This window comes from Leptopilina boulardi, unplaced genomic scaffold (genome assembly GCF_019393585.1).
Source record: "Leptopilina boulardi isolate dan_hultmark-lab unplaced genomic scaffold, ZJU_Lbou_2.1 LbouV2_44, whole genome shotgun sequence".
Taxonomy (NCBI): Eukaryota; Metazoa; Arthropoda; class Insecta; order Hymenoptera; family Figitidae; genus Leptopilina; species Leptopilina boulardi.
In genome coordinates this window covers 468910-490233 of record NW_026137988.1, presented here as the reverse complement: position 1 = coordinate 490233, position 21324 = coordinate 468910, and the positions used below count along the sequence as shown (strand labels likewise).

General features: G+C 26.5%; 1 protein-coding gene across 2 annotated transcripts in view; it reads left to right on the top strand.

The window, feature by feature from the left end:
* LOC127289521 (spermine synthase) overlaps positions 1 to 18748 on the top strand; it is a 51765-nt gene extending 33017 nt beyond the window's left edge. For both annotated transcript variants that reach the window (XM_051317503.1, XM_051317502.1), the window contains exons 5-8: positions 15582 to 15736; positions 15825 to 15914; positions 16819 to 17010; positions 17158 to 18748. In XM_051317503.1, the coding sequence (XP_051173460.1) occupies positions 15582 to 15736; positions 15825 to 15914; positions 16819 to 17010; positions 17158 to 17304 (584 nt within the window). In that variant the 3' untranslated portion in view covers positions 17305 to 18748. The remainder of the gene's footprint in view (positions 1 to 15581; positions 15737 to 15824; positions 15915 to 16818; positions 17011 to 17157) is intronic.
* The last annotated feature ends 2576 nt before the right edge of the window (positions 18749 to 21324 follow it).

The window sequence follows — 21324 nt, the reverse complement described above, 5'->3', positions numbered from 1 at the left end:
TTACAATTATAATATCCAATATTATTAAAATTCTATGTTATATAATATTAAAATATTAAAAAAATTGATGTTGACATAAAAATTGACAAAATTACATTGCAAGGCATTATTAATGAAAAAAAAATTCAAATAGGAATCTTACAACAAAAAGGATCAAACATTTAATGACATTTGTGACTGAAGTATTACAGAACATTTGTGACTGAAGTATTACAGAACATTTGTAGACTTGACATAATGTTATAATTCTAGAACAGATAGTTATTAATAATAATTTCTAGAATAAGACAAGCATTCTGTTCTAGAAATGTCATGTAATAGTTTTTCAGCACAGTTCTAGAGCAGAAGCGGAACAAAATTTCTAGAACATTTGTGACATCTATGTTTTAGAACTCTTTTAGAACATTTGTTACAGAATAATTTAAGAACAAATTCCCGGATTTATTCTATAACAAAAAGAGGATATTGTTCTAGAAAGGTGACATAATATTGTTATATCACAATTCTAGAACAAAAAAAGTACAAAACTAGAACATTTGTGACTTAAATGTTCTATAACACTTATGGAACTTATATCTATAAGAACAGTTCTGGAACAAACAAATAGAACAAGTATGTAACATATTAGGAACATTGTTCTAGAACTCTCTTACCATTTGGTTCTATAACTGCTACATGTTTTTAATTGCACAATTGTTCTAGAACAATGTTCGTTAATTTTAATAGAACAATTATAGAACGTGTTTGCTGGGTATTTTCCTGTTTTACAAATCACTTTAATTATCTTTTGAATAAACTCAATGTAAAGTTTAACATATATATCACAACATTTTGACATAGCGTCAATTTTCACATTCTTTGAAAAATAGAATTTTTAAAGTGCTGTAAAATTCGTAAATGATCAGATAAAGAGGTAAAAGTGATTTTGTTTCGTTTTTATGTATGCAATAAACCTATGTAAACAGATTTTCTCTACATTTTCACTTCATTTAAAATCTCTTCCTGACCACCGTTGGCATTCTGAAAATTTATATACAGATCGGAAAAAAACCTCAGCTTTCGTTTGTAATTATTTATTTTAAAAAAACGGACCGATTTTGTGAAAATAGCAAATTTATGTTTAATTATAGAAAATCAAGGTTAAAATTCAAAAATCTTTAAAAACAAAATTCACCATTGAAAAGAGCATGAAAAAACCTTCAAAAACCATACCTGCCAACATTTTTTTTATTGCATTTATAGACAGCAAAAATTCAAATAGTAGGCGATGCCAGGGAAATTTCCTCAAGTTTCCCTTCTTTTCGAGAAATTAATTTTTTAACTTCGGACATTACACGTAAAATGCCTCATGTATGTATTAGTGGTGTGCAAAAAGCTCGAAACTCGATCGAGATTTTGCGAGCTTTTCGTTTTTCAAGTCGAGCCGAGTCGAGCATTATTAATTCGAGCTCGAGCCGAACTGTATAAAAAACTCGAAAATTTTCTAGTACTCCAACGATTTCGAGTACCCGAATATTTCGAGTACTCGAGTAACTTCGATCACTCGAGTAATTTTGTAATTTCAAATATGTAGTCATTCATTTATCTGTTGAATTGATTAATTTAGTAATTTTTGCAAAACAATAAAAATTTAACTTTTAATATACTCGAATTCATTCGAGAACTCGAAAACTTCGAGTGCTCGAAATCACTTGAGTACTCGAAAATTTGGAGTTCTCTAATTTACTCGAATGGTCGAATTCATTCAAATACTCGGAATTTTCGAGTACTCAACTGTATGCGAGTACTCGAATTCACTCGAGTGCTCGAAAAATTCAAGTACTCGATACCTCGAGCCAAGCTCGGACTCGACTCGACTCGAAATTCGAGTTTTTTGCACACCTCTAGAAATTATGTGCGTATGGCACGGATTCTGAAAATAAATAATAATGTCATTAAATTTATCTGCCTGAATTTGTATCAATAAATAAAGTCAATTCCGCGTTTTTCACCTTGTGTGCTTTTTGGGAATAAGTTGTGAGGTATAATATTTGCAATTTAATTAATATAATTAAAAAATTTTATAATTCGCTATTGTGCTATATGTATGTATGTTGAATGTAGAATTCGGCGAGTGGTCATGCATACTGACCCGTTTGGATAAATTACATATAATAATCGTGAATATCTTTCGTTCATTCTGTCCACACCTGAAGTTAGTATTTGTTATAGGTCTTTTGTTTTTTTTAAATGTGTTGTTTGACATTATTTTGTGTTGGTTAAAATTTTTCAATGTTTTTTTGACATTGTCATTTGTGCGGTCGTATTTTCGTGATTTTAATTATTAAAAATTATAAAATTATTAGATTCGTGCAAATAATAAAATAATAAATTAAATATTAAATACCTAATGAAAAATAAAATTAAAATAAATTATATAATAAAAAATAAAATTAAAAATAAAATAACAAATTAAAAAAATTATAAAAATTCTTTTTAAATCATTCTTTGTAATAAAAATACAAACAAATAATAATTATTTAATAATATTATTTAGAATTTATCACTCAGCAGCATTAAATAATAAACATGATGATATATCGATCACTCCGAGTCAGAATTAAAATGAATAAAAAAAACTATTCTTTACGTTTAAACGACACAGTCGTCCTTTTCAGAAACTGAAATTTTTATTATAAATATAAGATACAAAATTAAAAAAATTTTATTTCATAAACAATTATTAAATAAATTTTACCTAAAGATAGTTAACATATTTTTTTTTAGAAAATGTAAACTAAGTAATTAAAAAAAATTGAGAAATGATAAAATGTTTAAAGAACGTCATTGAATTGACGTCTAACAATTATTTAAATTTTAAATTCGACGAAATTAAAAAAAAACTGTAAAATAAAAATTTATTTAATTAACAATTTTCTATGATAGAAATTCGATTAATTGGATTTTTTTTAAAATAATAATTCAGAAAATTAGAAATTCGTCTGAAGAAAGTCTTCAAATAATAAAATAATTATTATTTGAATCGATTAAATGGTATTTATTTTAAATACAGAAATTATTTGGTTCAAATACAATGTATATAATTCAAATAAAAATTATTTGGCTCAAATAAATATTTATTTGATAATAGTTAAGTAATCGAGTGTTTAAAAAAAAATACTAAAATATTAAATAAAATAAAAATAATAATATTAAAATAATAATAATAATAATAATAATAATAATAATAAATACCTACCTATTTAATTCAAATAAAACTAATTTGGTTCAAATAAATATTTATTTTTGCCAAAGTTATATAATTGTGTTTCCAAATTTCGGAATAAGTTTCTTTAAAATTCCAAATTCAAAAATTCAATTCACGAAGCTGAAGTACACAACATTTAGAAACGAATTTTTTTTTTAAAGTTGTATATTGATTGAAAAATTGTATACAAATACAAAAAATTTTATGATGAGAAAAAAGATGCGCTAGGAAATTTCGTACAAGATAGTAATTTGACAAAATTTATTTTTATAAATTTATTTTTAAGGTACCAGGGGCCAATGAATACTTATTAAATATTAATTATAAAAACACAGGCCTTGGATCAACTTAAAGACAGAAAAAAAGTCGTTTTAGTCGATTTATATTCCGAAAAAAAGTCGATTTTTTTTATTTTAACAAAAATATTTTACAGATTTTTAAATAAAAAAATTTTTTTTTTAAATAATACTTTTCGAAGGGTTAAAGTTGAAATTTTTAGAAATAATTAAATTTCAAAAGATATTGTTAATTTTCAAACAATAATTAAATTTTACAGAACTAAAAATAATTTATCAAACAATTTTTGGAAAGCATTTTTTAAATTTAATTGAATTTTCAAAGATTTAAAATTTAGATTTTTGAAATTAATTGAACTTCAAGTAATTTTTAATTATAATAATTCATTTTTAGTTGATTTTTGATTGAAAATTTTGATAATTAATTTTGAATTGAAATTTTAGAAAATAATTAAATTTAGAAAATAATTGAATTTTACTTGATTTTGAATTGAAAATTTTGAAAATAATTGAATTTTCATTGATTTTGAATTGGAATTTTGGGAAATAATTGAATTTTAATTGAAATTTTCGATAATAATTTAATTTCAGTTCATTTTTAATTGAAAATTTCGATAATTAATTTTGAATAGAAATTTTAAAAAATAATTGAATTTTATTTTATTTTAAATTGAAAACTTGGTAAATAATTGAATTTTAAATTAAAAATTTGAAATTAATTTAATTTTAGTTGTTTGTTAATTGAAAATTTGAAAATAATTAATTTTAGTTGATTGCTGATTGAAAATTTTGATAATAATTAATTTTGACTCGAAATTTTGGAAAATAATTAAATTTTAATTGAAATTTTGGATAATAATTTAATTTAAGTTGATTTTGGATTGAAATTTCGGGTAATAATTGAATTTTAATTGAAATTTTCTATAATAATTTAATTTAAGTTCATTTTTAATTGAAAATTTCGATAATTAATTTTGAATAAAAATTTTAAAAAATAATTGAATTTTATTTCATTTTAAATTGAAAACTTGGTAAATAATTGAATTTTAAATTGAAAATTTTGAAAATAATTTAATTTTAGTTGATTGTTGATTGAAAATTTTGATAATAATTAATTTTGACTCGAAATTTTGGAAAATAATTGAATTTTAATTGAAATTTTTGATAATAATTTAATTTAAGTTGATGTTGAATTAAAATTTCGGGTAATAATTGAATTTTATTTGATTTTAAATTGAAAATTTGGAAAATAATTGAATTTTAAAAGATTTTGAATTGAAATTTTGGGAAAAAATTAAATTTTCTTTGATTTTGAATTTGAAATTTTGTATAATAATTGAATTTTATTTAATTTTAAATTGAAAACTTGGTAAATAATTGAATTTTAAATTGAAAATTTGGAAAATAATTCAATTTTATATATAATTTAATAACATATAATAATAATTTTCATTATTATCATTTAATATGAAATAATATTCTAATAAATTTAAATTATTATTGATAATATTAATCTTTAATTTCTTTATAACAAACAATTAAATACTCAATTTGGCGCGCGTTTAATATTGCTAGTTGAAATTATTAATTACTGTTTACAACGTTCTTTCTTCAATTTATTACGTTATTTCTTTTCATATGTATATTTGCTGTTTATATAAAAAATAAAAAAAAATAAAATTAGCGTGTTAGACTTTGATGAGTTAGGTTGCGAGTTTGGTCCTCGCGAGTGTTAGATATTTTCAAATGTTTATACATGATTGCGTTTATTGTCAGGATAGATGTTATGAATGTATCATAAATTAATTAGTTAATTAATTAATAATTATAATTTTTTAATTTTGATAATACTTGGGCCACTCATGGTAGAAATTATTAAGCCAATAATATCTGCCGAGGACTGACAGCCAACGTCCAACGACAATTAGCACCACAAAAAGCGGCCCAATATTGTCTGACAAAGCTCGGGGCCAACTTTGCCAATATTGAGCCAGTATTGGACTATGTTGGTTTTCGCACTTGGGAATATGTCAATTTTACAAATTTTTGAACACTTTTTGGTATTACCATAAAGTTTGGACTCTTTTCTACACAATGCACACATTCTATTAAGATTATATTGTGATTAAATAGAAAAATTTGAAGTTTTTGGAACTTGATACATTTTTCTTGTTTTGAAGGTTCGTGGTCTACAATGGGGTCACCTATTATTAAATACCAAATAATTATTTCAATAATTATATTCTGCTTCATACTTTGTAAATATATATTTTTTGCATTAAATAACGTTAACAAATATTGCAAAAACACCGTAAAAAATATTTCTTGTAACATTAACACTTTCTATATGTAGGTCCAAAATCTTACCTACTGTGAAAGTGGCATAAGTACATAAAACAATATAACAGCATCTAGAATGGGGAATTTTACTTTTAAAATTTGTTAATTTACATCTCGTAGTGTAAAAGTACACCACACGGTAGTTTTAAAGATTATACACTCAAAAAAATTCATGGTAAATTTGACTAAATTTTAACTATTTCTCCTAGTTCTAGGAGGCGCCTATTAACAAAAACTAATTGAGACAACTATGTAAAACACGTTAAATCAACTGTAAAATTTAGTAAAAAAAAACTATTTAAAGTAGTAAAATTATTATTATTAATATTAGTATTGAGATCCATTTTTTCACCCTCTCCCCTATTACTTTCGTTAATATATGCCTTATATTATTTAATTTTTGTATACCTAACAGAGAAAAATCCCTAAACGCTGGGGATTGAACGCACGACCCTAGCATTCGCAAGCCGACAACTTAACCATCTAACTAAGATGCTAAGATGGCTTGCATGATATTTGAGGACATTCTTTCAACTACACAAATTATAAAAATAACTAATTTTAATACTTATTTTAATTACATACAACAGTAAGTCTAATGGTTTTACTGCATCTAGGAAGAAATGGTTTCTTCAACTACATAAATCATAAAACTAACTATTTTCAACACTTATTTTAACTACATGAAAACAGTAAATCAAATTTTTTTCTGCAACTAATAAGAAATGTTTCTTTCATCTGCACAAATCCTAAAAATAACGATTTCTAACAGTAGTTTTAACTATTGAAATGTTGTAAAGCCATTTAAAATCACATGACAGTTATTTCAACTACAAATATTAGTAATTTTAACTATAGTTGAAATTGACTACTAAAATTTAGTACCACCAACTGTCTGAGTTTAGTTTAAATGGTTCTGAATATGGTATTTTTAACTGCTTTTTTTTAACGACACATTTTCAGTCATTTTTACCAATGCTATTTTTGTGTGTGCAATCGGCAAGGACTCAGTTCAACCTTTTCCGATTCTTCAAAGACCGATTTTACGTGGTGGATTATACAAATGAATACTCTAAACGCAATCTTACTCTCACCTGACGGACTCTACACAGAGTTACTGTATAATATAATAAGTAAAAAGGGGTTAGATATTTGATTCTTCACAGACTGACTCTACACAGCAAAACTCTACAAAACTAAATAAATTACAAAGTTAGAATCCTACGCGAACTGACTCTACGCAGAGAAACTCTCCAAAGCTTGATACAATTTTTTTACTCTCTACTGACCGATTCTACACGAATGGATTCTTCGATCTTAAATAAAAATTTGAAATTTTATTTCAATTTCTTATCTCTCCACACATTGATTCTACATGAGTAAACTCTCCAAAACTTATTCCATTTTTTTACTCTCCGCTGACTGATTCTACACCAAAGGATTCTCCTATCTTGAATAAAAACGAAAATTTTTTAATCCATTTTTTATCTCTTCAAACATCGACTCTACACGAGTAAACTCTCCAAATCCCATTTCAATTTTTTTTACTCTCCACTGACTGATTCTACACGAAAGAATTCACCAATCTTCAATAAAAACTAAAAATTTTTTATTCATTTTTTATCTCTTCAAACATCGACTCTACACGAGTAAACTCTCCAAATCCCATTTCAATTTTTTTTATTCTCCACTGACTGATTCTACATGAAAGGATTCTCCAATCATCAATAAAAACTTGAAGTTCGAGTTCCACTTTTTATCTCTCCATAATTGACTTTAAACGAGTAAACTCTCCAAAACTTAATTCAATTTTTTTTTACTCTCCACTGACTGATTCTACACGAAAGGATTCTCCAATCTCGAATAAAAACTAAAATTTTTTGATCCATTTTTTATCTCTTCAAACATCGACTCTACAGGAGTAAACTCTCCAAAATTTATTTCAACTAGCAAAATTACACGCGCGTAAGCGCGCGTCCAACTTTGGATGCAATGGTTATTTTAAAATAATAATAATATTAATAATAATAACAATAATAATAATAATTCTGCATAAGTGGAGTATTAAATTAATAATAGGTATATTTCTAATTTTCACGTTATCATTTATTTATACACAGAAAAAAATGAGTTTGATGTTATATAAATAAATAAATTTAAGTAAAAATTTTAAAATATAAATATTAAAATTTTAGAAATAAATATTTTTGATGAAGTCAATGGTCGATGAATTTTTTATAATCTTTCAAATTACAAAAAATTAGTTATGCTTATGCTAAATATTTTTTTGTATTTTCTATAAATATTTCGTTGCAAATGAAAATTTTAAATTTATGTTTTTTTTCAAAAAATTTAATTAACTGATAATTAATAAATATTAAAAAATTATGTAATCAGAAAGAAATTTAAATTAACAGAAAATTATTAATTATATTTTAAAAAGTATTAAGCAATTAAAAAATATTTAAAAATTTTGAAAAAATAAAACCTAAAAAAAATTTTTAATGTTTTAAACTTTAAACTTAAATTAAAAATTAAAATCAAATTGAAAATTTTTTAAAAAAGCAAACTATTTTTATATTGTTTATAGATAAAAAAATATAACAATTTAATAATTAATAATAAAAACAAATTAATAATAATAAATTTATGAATAATAATTTATAATAAATAATAATGAATAATGAAAAAATAATGAAAGATAAATAATAATTATAAGTTAAGATGTTCTAATTATCTGTAATAATCATTATATTTAAAAAAATGTATATATAATATAATAAATTTATAAATAATAATAAAAATTATATTATAATTGAAACTTTTTTTTCTATAAATACCAAGTAGGAAATATACTGGTGCTGCACACAATGAACAATATTTTTTTTTTACTTTAAACTGTCACTTACAAGTATATGACTTAATTAATGACGATGAATAAAAATATCCGTCGTGTTAACCATAAAATATTACGAAATCAAGAATTGTCAAAATTTTAGAAAAACAAAAGGAACAAAATACGACTAACTTCAAGTGTGGACAGACGGAATGAATGAATGAATACGGAAATTATTATAGTTAATTTTTTTTACTCTCCTTTGACTTATTCTACACGAAAGGAGTCTTCAATCTTAAATAAAAACGAAAATTTTTTGATTCATTTTTTATCTCTTCAAACATCGAGTCTACACGAGTAAACTCTCCAAAACCCATTTCAATATTTTTTACTCTCCACTGACTGATTCTACACGAAATGATTCTCCAATCTTGAATAAAAACGAAAATTTTTTGATCCTTTTCTTATCTCTTGAAACATCGATTCTACATGAATAAACTCTCCAAAATCTAATTTAAGTTTTTTTACTCTCCACTGACTGATTCTACGCGTAAGGATTGGCTAATATTTAATAAAATCTTAAAGTTTTAGTTCCTCTTTTTATCGCTCCAGAAATCGACTCTATACGAGTAAGCTCTCCAAAACTTAATTCTCAAGATTGGCGAATCCTTTCGTGTACAATCAGTCAGTGGAGATAAAAAAAAATTGAAATAGGTTTTGGAGAGTTCATTCGTCTAGAATCGATGTTTGAAGAGATAACAAATAAATCAAAAAATTTTCGTTTTTATTCAAGATTGGAGAATCCTTTCATATAGAATCAGTCAGTGGAGATAAAAAAAATGAAATAGGTTTTGGAGAGTTTACTCGTGTAGAGTCGATGTTTGAAGAGATAAAAAATGAATCAAAAAATTTTCGTTTTTATTGAAGATTGGAGAATCCTTTGGTGTAGAATCAGTCAGCGGAGAGTAAAAAAATGGAATAAGTTTTGGAGAGTTTACTCGTTAAGAGTTGATTTATGAAAAGATAAAAAGTGGAACTGAAACTGTAAGTTTTAATTTATAATTGGCGAATTCTTTCGGGTAGAATCAGTCAGTGGATAGTAAAAAAAATTGAAATAAATTTTGGAGAGTTTACTCGTGTAGAGTCGATGTTTGAAGAGGTAAAAAATGAATAAAAAATTTTTAGTTTTTATTGAAGATTGGAGAATCCTTTGGTGTAGAATCAGTCAGCGGAGAGTAAAAAAAATTGAAATAAATTTTGGAGAGTTTCCTCGTGTAGAGTCTATTTATGGAGAGATAAAAAGTGGAACTAGAAATTCAAGTTTTTATTGATGATTGGAGAATCCTTTCATGTAGAGTCAGTCAGTGGAGAGTAAAAAAAAATTGAAATGGGTTTTGGAGAGTTTACTCGTGTAGAGTTGATTTATGAAGAGATAAAAAGTGGAACTGAAACTGTAAGTTTTTATTCAAGACTGGAGAATCCTTTCGTGTAGAATCAGTCAGTGTAGAGTAAAAAAATTGAATTAAGTTTTGGAGAGTTTACTCATGTAGAGTCGATTTGTGGAGAGATAAAAGTGGAATTTAAACTTAAAGTTTTTATTCAAGATTGGAGAATCCTTTCGTGTACAATCAGTCAGTGGAGATAAAAAAAAATTGAAATAGGTTTTGGAGAGTTTATTCGTCTAGAATCGATGTTTGAAGAGATAAAAAATGGATCAAAAAATTTTCGTTTATATTCAATGTTGGAGAATCCTTCCGTGTAGAATCAGTCAGTGAAGAGTAAAAAAATTGAATTAAGTTTTGGAGAGTTTACTCGTTAAGAGTTGATTTATGAAGAGATAAAAAGTGGAACTGAAACTGTAAGTTTTAATTTATAATTGGCGAATTCTTTCGGGTAGAATCAGTCAGTGGATAGTAAAAAAAATTGAAATAAATTTTGGAGAGTTTACTCGTGTAGAGTCGATTTATGGAGAGACAAAAAGTGGTCTTTGAAGAATCGGAAAAGGTTGAACTGAGTCCCTGCCTGTGCAATCGTATTAAAAATATTTTAATTGGAATTTATTTTTATATTATAAAATTATTACTTTTCTTCATTGCAATGAAAAATATGTGATACAAATAATCAAATTTATATAAACATTTATTTGAAACAAATTATTATTACTTGAGTTACAATATACAATATTAATATATTAATATGTGTGTGACGCCAACCCCCATTCTCTAAAATTTTCGAGACAACTTCTGAACGGTACGTGAATTGCATGGTAGGCGAGTACAGCGAATTCCAGCGTATTGTCGAAATTCCCCACCTCCCCTTTCCCCCTCCCCCACCCTAAATTTAAAGGTTAAGATCGTTTCAAGACTCTGAATATAGCCGCAAGTCCCCCCTCCCTTCTCTTCTACCCCCCTTCTCTTAACTTGCGGCTATATTCAGAGTCTTGGAACAGCGGCGGCGGCGTTGGCGGCGATATCTTTTTGTAATATAGGTAGATATATATATGAGAGATTCTTTTTCAATCGCCCCAGCCCAAAAAGTCAATGTTCTGGGATTAACTTCATACTTTGGTAAATTGTTGTCCTATATGATAGTAATAAATCCCTAAAATATAAACTCATTAAAAAAATATTTGTCGAGATATTTGTAGAAAGTAGAGGGGGTTGAAGTTTTGACGTTATGGGTAACATTGTCATTTTCAAATCCGTATAACTATGACAAAAGTTAATGGATTTTAATTTATCTACAATGAATTGTAATGCATTTTTCAAGTACTTTACAAAAATGTATACGAAATTAAAAAAAAAATTTCACCCCTTTTTTCAAAATCAACCCTTATTTTTCTATTTTCACCCCTTCGGGAATTTTTTTTTTCTTTTATTTTCATTGGAAAGCTGAGGTTTTTTTCCATAAGCTATGTAAATATGAAAGTCGGACAACAAAAATTTTGTGAGAAACATAATATTAAATTAGGCGGTGCCTACCTAAATCCTCGAAGATGATCTCCAGGTATACCCGGTATAGGCACCACCTACTTTAAAATTGAGTAGCTGCCTGCAATAACTCGCCGAGCGCTTGGCCGATCGCTCTAACGCCAGTCAAACGTTCAAAAACGTGAAAAAAATGAAAAATCAAAATTTTGATTTTTGAAAAGTGCAATCTTGTAGGACATAAGATGGCGCATCTTTTTTCTTTTGAGTTTTTTTGTAGATCAAAAAATAGAGTTAATATATGCAAATCACTTAAAAATTTTATTTCACAAATTTCATTCAATTTTTAAACATAAATCATAGTATCTTTGACAAATTTCAATGAATCTTATTGAAAATTAATATACATACGTATTTAGGTGCATAGAAGACGACAACATAATCAAAAATATTAAAATCATCAATTGTTTATTTATAATTAATTGTAAATGAAGACTTGTCAATAATAATGTTTACTTACCTTTGTCGACATAAAGTGTGTGGGGAACTTCAGAGTTGAAGAAACTTCCAGTGAGACATTTGTTTATCATAATGTAAGGAAGTTTTTTGTAAAATTGAAAAATAATTTATCAACAACTTTAGAAAATATAGAACGATTAAGAAAACATGCGCGACGCGCTAGCGAGTCTCCGCGCGGAGAATTGCACACAAGAGTTAAGAAGGACGTTATGTTATGTTGTGATATATTATGTTTTGAAAATGGAGCCAACATACTATCACTGTTGATATGTAATTAATACTAATACTAATTTCTTAAAAAAATGAAGAAACAGAAAATAAAGATATACCTTAATATTAATTATTAAAAAACTTATTTGCAAACTGCACAAACAGTACATACAAGCACCAAAATATTTTAAAACTATTGATTATTTAGTAAATATTAAAAAAACAGTTGTTCAAATTTAATTTGCATTTTCATAAAATTAACTCATATTTTATTTGAAAAACATTTCTAAGAATGTAGTGACAATATTTGTTTCTGTATTTTCGGTCCTCTACAACTCTTGTTTGCAATTCTCCGCGCGGAGACTCGCTAGCGCGTCGCGCATGTTTTCTTAAACGTTCTATATTTTCTAAAGTTGTTGATAAATTGTTTTTCAATTTTACAAAAAACTTCCTTACATTATGATAAACAAATGTCTCACTGGAAGTTTCTTCAACTCTGAAGTTCCCCACACACTTTATGTCGACAAAGGTAAGTAAACATTATTATTGACAAGTCTTTATTTACAATTAATTATAAATAAACAATTGATGATTTTAATATTTTTGATTATGTTGTCGTCTTCTATGGACCTAAATACGTATGTATATTAATTTTCAATAAGATTCATTGAAATTTGTCAAAGATACTATGATTTATGTTTAAAAATTGAATGAAATTTGTGAAATAAAATTTTTAAGTGTTTTGCATATATTAACTCTATTTTTTGATCTACAAAAAAAAATTCAAAGGAAAAAAGATGCGCCATCTTATGTCCTACAAGATTGCACTTTTCAAAAATCAAAATTTTGATTTTTCATTTTTTCACGTTTTTGAACGTTTGACTGGCGTTAGAGCGATCGGCCAAGCGCTCGGCGAGTTATTGCAGGCAGCTACTCAATTATGTTTCTCACAAAATTATTGTTGTCCAACTTTTATATTTACATAGCTCATGGGAAAAAACCTCAGCTTTCAAAAATTTTTTTTTTAATTTCGTATTCATTTTTGAAAAATACGTGAAAAATGCATTAAAATCATTGTAGATAAATTAAAATCCATTAACTTTTGTCATAGTTATACGGATTTGAAAATGACAATGTTACCCTTAACGTCAAAACTTCAACCCCCTCTACTTTCTACAAATATTTTTTTAATGAGTTTATATTTTAGGGATTTATTACTATCATACACGGAAAAAACAAACTAACTATTTTAGCACCAAACTGCTTTATCCTTTATTAGTATGCAATTTCGTTTACCTATTAAAGTATGAAATAATGCTTTTTTAGTTTAAAGTAAGTCCATACTAAATAAGTATAATGGTTATACTCTTTTAGTAATAGTGACGTACTTTAAAAGCATAAAGTTGATGCCCGCGAAGTACGACATATAGTCTACCTAAAATAGCAAGAGCTTCTTCCTTTTTGGTGTATAAATTCTTGCAACCTGCGGTTTGGCCTATATCGATATATCAATGGTTGGAAGGAGAAGGAGGCGTGGCCAAAACGCAGGTTGCAAGAATTTATACACCAAAAAGGAAGAAGCTCTTGCTATTTTAGGTAGACTATATGTCGTACTTCGCGGGCATCAACTTTATGCTTTTAAAGTACGTCACTATTACTAAAAGAGTATAACCATTATACTTATTTAGTATGGACTTACTTTAAACTAAAAAAGCATTATTTCATACTTTAATAGGTAAACGAAATTGCATACTAATAAAGGATAAAGCAGTTTGGTGCTAAAATAGTTAGTTTGTTTTTTCCGTGTATGATAGTAATAAATCCCTAAAATATAAACTCATTAAAAAAATATTTGTAGAAAGTAGAGGGGGTTGAAGTTTTGACGTTAAGGGTAACATTGTCATTTTCAAATCCGTATAACTATGACAAAAGTTAATGGATTTTAATTTATCTATAATGAATTTTATTGCATTTTTCACGTACTTTTCAAAAATCTATACGAAATTTAAAAAAAAATTTTTTAACCCCTTTTTTTCAAAATCAACCCTTATTTTTCGATTTTCACCCCTTCGGGTATTTTTTTTTTTTTTTTTTTTTTTTATTTTCATTGGAAAGCTGAGGTTTTTTCCGATGAGCTATGTAAATATGAAAATGGGACAACAATAATTTTGTGAGAAACATAATATTAAATTAGGAGGTGCCTATCTAAATCCTCAAAGATGATCTCCAGGTACACCCCTTATCGGCACCGCCTACTTTAATATTCTGTTACTCACAAAATTATTGTTGTCCCATTTTCATATTTACATAGCTCTTCGGAAAAAACCTCAGCTTTCCAATGAAAATAAAAAAAAAAAAAAAAAAAATACCCGAAGGGGTGAAAATCGAAAAATAAGGGTTGATTTTGAAAAAAAAGGGGTTAAAAAATTTTTTTTTAAATTTCGTATAGATTTTTGAAAAGTACGTGAAAAATGCAATAAAATTCATTATAGATAAATTAAAATCCATTAACTTTTGTCATAGTTATACGGATTTGAAAATGACAATGTTACCCTTAAGGTCAAAACTTCAACCCCCTCTACTTTCTACAAATATTTTTTTAATGAGTTTATATTTTAGGGATTTATTACTATCATATAGGACAACAATTTACCAAAGTATGAAGCCAATCCCAGAACATTGACTTTTTGGGCTGGGGCGATTGAAAAAGAATCTCTCATATGTATATTATATTAATAATATTATTAAAAAACGAAAAGTAATTCACAACATCTAAATATTATCATAACTATTACTTTTAAAATGACAATTGAGGTATATTTACTTTTATATGCAAAAGTGAGAAAAATTATATTTGTTTCATTTTCAAAGTTGAAAAACTACTGGGTTTTTTAAATTTACTATTTTGAGTGGGTTTATTTAATTTTTAAAAATGTAAATTTGCACAAAATATATATAACATCACAATTTTGTGTACTTGTACATTATAGAGTACTTTTATCGCTTTCAAAGAGGGTCTATTTTCTTACTACGAAAATTGTAAAGTTACAACTTCGATTGTATTTCTAAATTTAAAAAGTGTATAAATATCTCACTGAAAATAGTAAAATTACATAAATTCTAAAATTTGAAGATTTTTGGCAAAATACTAACTTTTTTATATTTATTAAATGTTTAAATCTATATGAATTTTTCATTTTTCATAGATATGTCAGAGGCGGATTTAATTTATACTGAAACGCTCATGCAACGGGGTAAAGAAACTTATGCGGGAAAAGAAATAGTTATTTTAGGAGGAGGAGATGGAGGATTACTGTGGGAGTTGTTAAAGGAAAAACCAAAGCACGTGACGATGTTGGAGGTTTGTGTTAAAGAATTTTTCTCCTTTCATTATCTTTAAAATAACATTTCCCCGTATATATTTATATATTTCTTTTGTGTATTTTTAGATTGACGACATTGTCATGAAAGCCTGCAGTCAATACATGAGAAGTATATGTGGCGATTGCTTGGACAAAAAAAAGACTGATAATTATGAAGTAAGTTCAATAAATTCAATTTATTGAGAATTTAGCTCAATTTCGACATTAATATTCACATATAAAACTTTTATTTTGAATTTAAAAATTAAGCTTTTTTAGTATTATTAAAAATCGCGCTGAAATAATTATGTAGATTATGTATGTTCGGACATTTTCAATTTCGGTTAAATGAAAAATCGGAGTTTTAAGAATTTGGATAAATGAAGATTCAGTGAAATGGAAATACTGGCATGTAAAAATTTTGACTCACTTAAAATTAGCTTGAATGATAATTCTTCTAAATTACAATTGTTCTAAATAAAAAGTTTCGAGAAAATAAAAATTGTGTTAAATAAAAATTCGGGTTAATTTTAATTCTATTTAACACAAATGAGGTGCATGAATATTGACCAATTGACATGTGACAGAAATGTCATTTAACCAAAATGCATATGACACACATGTCATTTGACCATAATGACATGTTACAAAAATGACAATTATCAAACATGTAATTTGACCTAAATATTCTAGCGCGAAATTCAAAATTGACCAATTAAAAGCTATTATTAAAATTGTAATTGGTCAATTTTTAAATTCGCGCTAGAATATTTAGGTCCAAAGACAAGTTTGATAAATGTCATTTATATCAAATGTCATTTTTGTAACCTGTCATTATGGTCAAATGACATGTGTCATATGCATTTCAGTTAAATGACATTTCTGTCACATGTCAATTGGGCAATATTCATGCCCTTCAGTACAAATTCAAAAAAAGCGACTGAAAAAATTCTATTAAATTCCTTTAAATGAAAATTTAAACTAATAAATTTTATGTTATATTCATAAGTAGGATTCTTTATGAAATGGAAGGGTTTATTTTTGTGTGTATGATTGTAATCTAAAACCATTTTAAATTTAGATTATTGTTGGCGATTGTGTGAAAACTTTGTCACACATGATAGAGGAAGGACGACAATTTGATTACGTCTTTGGTGATTTAACAGACATACCAATTAGTTCAACACCACATGGTGATGCCTGGGATTTTATCAGATTGATTTTAAATTCGTCGTTCAAAGTATTAAAACCAACTGGAAAGTACATGACGCACGTTAGTAATATATTTTTTTTAAAAAAGACGCATATCTGAATATAATCTAAAATTCAATGTCTTTTTTAATTCACAAAAGAATCGAAATAGTTAATTATTTTATTTCTGAAATTTTCTGAATAAATAACTTATTAACTTTTTTAATAGGGTAATGGCGCATCATGTCCAGAATCTTTGAAAATGTTCGAGGAAGTATTAAGTCAGCTGTCAGTGCCAGTGAAATACACAAAAAGTAGCGCGTTTATTCCATCTTTTTTTGAAGATTGGGTATTTTATCAAGTTTCGTTGAAATGATGGATTAAAATTACGACTAGGTTGTCGAAATATCTAGCGAAATTCATTCACATTGTCTCAAGTTCTTTATGACCTGAACTTCTTTTTAGTTTTAGTATATTTCAATTAATGATAATTAATCCATCGATCAGTTCCTCTTAAATGAAACCATCTCTAAAAATCTTGGTCCAAAGTTATTTGAATTCAATCTAATATAATAAACGGTTGCAATAAAACGCCTTTGTAAATATAAGTAGGTATTATTAGATTTCGATATAACTTTGTCATGAAATATGTTTATTTATGACAATAAAAAAAAAGTTAAATATTAAGTGTTGTGTGTATGTTTTTCTTCTTTTTTAAAAACAATTTGTTAACAATTTTTTTATGTTTAATTACACTAAGATTGACGTTTTTAAGATAACTTTTTACTTTTAATTTTTACCAAAAAAATATCTAAGGAACGTTTTAGAAACTAACTGTAATGGAATTGAGAAAATTCCCCTCCCCTGTGATTATAAAAAAAAGCTTGCATTGTAATAGAATCTACAGCATTTGTAACAGTATTTTGTAGTATAATAATTATTGTAGTTGTTAAAATACAAAAATATTTTGCCTATTAATGCGATTTATATTATTTTTTAGTAATGTTGTTTCTTCTTGCAGTTTTGAAAAACTGTCAAGTTCTGAAATTTTAATATTAAGTTACGTTGTACAAATATATAGAGAGAGCATTAGGATATGAACATGTGATTTGAATTTCGTAAGATTCCTCTAAGAATAAAGTATTTAGTCAGTATATATGATAATAATATAATTACCCATATTATCAGTACAAAAATGTTTAACATTTAAGCACAATAGGTAATCAGAAAGACAACCAAAGATTTGTTTTCTTCGAATTTTAATGTATTCTACATATATCGCTTCTTTATTATATTATACACCTATTTCTATTGTATAATCAACATCTTTCGTCCAATCGAAACATACATTTGATAGTACGGTGGGTTTCGCTTATAGTAAGATTCAAAGAGGCTTTAAATTTTATAACAATTATGATTCATTTTTTAAATATTACCAATTACTAATTGCAATTTGATCAAATCATTTTGCAATTCATTTGGTCTAAAGAAACTATAAGTTTATCAATAAAAGAAAAACCTTCGTTCATTAGAAACGACCTACAGAAATAGAAGTGAAATCAAATGTACAAGTTTGTTAAAAAAAATGTAATCCGACCACAAGAGTTGCAGATTTTTATTGTATTATAAACAAAATAATTGCAATGCACCGTCGCCAATAATCAAACAGTAAACTTTTCTTCTAATACAGATGTCCAAATATATTGTACAATGTACCTATTTTTGCTGGGAAAAGTGTTTCTTTATGGAAAAACATTAAATAAATGGTATTCGCCAATTTTGTAATGAAACTGAATATTAGTAAAAAATTAATCACTCAACGCGTATGAAGAAATATTTCATGTCAAATTCCCAATTTTTAAAAATGAAATCTACATTTTTGCACAGAATTTAGTCCTATTAGATTAAGGGGTTAGACCACTGTGAAGACCAAAAATCAAACCCAGTTTTAAGATTTGTTTTCAAGAACAAAATAAAATGAATTAAAAAATCAATTATATATTATTGTTAAGTACATATTAAACTATTAAAAAATTATTTTCAAAAGGTATAAAAATTATAATGGCGGCGCTGATAGTCGATCTACAAAAACCCTTTTTTTATGCAGAGGTGTACGGCCGGTAGAAAATCTTTTTCAGTTTTTGACTTAAAACAAAAAACCAAATTTTTTCTTAATTTATAACTTAAAATCTATAGAAGTACGTAGGGGATTTTGAAAAAACCCATTTTTGTAAAAATGGCACGTGTTTGATCAAAAAGCTTTTAAAAATATTTTACCTCGATAATGATTATTGTTTCTCATTTCTAACACCCTAACAACAACCCTTTCTAACACCTTCTTATCAAAAAAAATTTTGATTTTTTTAAAATATCACAGTGGTCTAACCCTTCAAACATTAAATATTACAAATAACCTAAACTAATTAAACTATGATTTAAATATATAAGTCTGACCATTATATTTCGAATTAAATCGTTGTCCATTAGTTTAAAAAAAATGTCATACTTTTAAAAATGCTTCTGTATGATATCCAGGTAATGAAATAATAGTATATTGTGCATCAAGTACCAAAAGAAGCTGTTTTTCGACGAGCGCAAAATTTCGCACATAGTCGGAAAATGTTCTTTTGTATGTTGAGCATACAGTACTTTGTGCAACACCTATTGAGAAGTGAATGACAAGCTACATATCTTTTTTGTTATTAAATAACAACATAAGCGACCAAAAGTGGATAAATCCATTTTCTACTACTTCCCGAAATTTAAACAAATCAGATTATTTTTTTGGACTTAGAAGTTTTATTAATTAAAGTGGACCATCAATAATTTATTTTAAAGGTTATTTTTAGATACACTTAAAATGAAAGGAAAATAAAATTATTTTTATATTTTCTCGCGTGAACAGCTGCAACTGCTTTTTGAGTCGCTTGTTCATTCGGCGTTACTCTTATTCGTATATTTTCGCACCATGGAGCTGAAAATGCAACATAAAAATTAATTTTACAATATTCGTAACTCGCCACCTCGCCCCATCAATACACTTCTCAAAAAAACGTAAATATTTTCATGAAAGCTTAATAAATTGATAAACTTAAACTATATTCGTCTTCAGCGATGAATTCTATATAGCCACTGATACGCACATGTCATATAATTTGCATTTGGTCAAAAGTTATGAGCCATAAACAAAAGGGTGCGCACTCAAAGAAAAATTGTACTCGCGGATTTTCGCTCAATCAATTTGAAATTCCTTACTCACACACTCGCACATTTTGAATTTTACTTACCCCAGAAAATTAAGGGTAGGGACGCGACTATATAAGCCAAGTAAATGCGTGTTTCTGTCTCCTTTATCTGAACAGTTTTAAACTGGTAAGAGCTTTCTTTTATATTTTAATATAAGGAAATTTCAGAACAACAAAATCCACTAAGTCAAGTCTTTCAAACTTGAGAAGTGCAGATTGTTGGGGGCTTTCTAACCATCTCTACCTAAACGATCTGTATCTCTGGGCGAGAAAGATAAAAAAGATTAAATCGTATTTAAAAATAAAATTTATTTAAAAATTGTTAATTTTGGGAGACCAATTGTTAGGGGCTCTCTAACGATTTCTACCAATACGATTGGTCCTTCTTAAATTGACAATAAAAAATTGTCGAAGAGGAAAGTCTGTTGTCAGGAGCTTTCGAAAGATTTCTACCAACACGACTGACATTCCAAATCTGCAATAAAATAAATTATTATTTAACAAAACAACAAAATAATACCAACAAACAAATCTTCTAAATCAAGCCACGGAAAATCAATGGTCAGGGGCTTTCTAACGATCTCTACCAACACTGTTGATTGTTCAAGAGTGGTAAAAAGATTAAATCGTAATTCTTGTTTAATATTCTGGTATGCCATGTGCATTGCAATAGGCGATCCACATGACAATTTGAAAGATTAAACTATAGAGATGATTCTGACAAACCCAAGAATTAGCTAGAATTAATTAATTTATTCAAATTAATTATCTAGTAGGGTTTTACAGAGATAAATCTATTGAAGTTTAATGTAAATATTATAGTTTAACAATATATTGTTGAACTATGATGACTCATTAAAGTTTAATTTTTTATACCAAGAATAGCAAAGGCAGAAAAAGAGTTTGGAAAAACTAACCCTTAAAATTTTGTTAGGTAAAATTTTATAATATTGTTAAAATAATTTATTTTATATTTTTTTTTGTAGATTTTCATAGACCACAAAACTATATTTCGATTTAATAGACAAGCGAAATAACCACAAAATGAAGGTGTGTTTTTATTTATTCATAATTACTAAATTAAACTAAAAGTAAATTTTATTCTATTCAGAACTGAGAGATAATAAGGAAGGACTCACAATCGTTTTTAT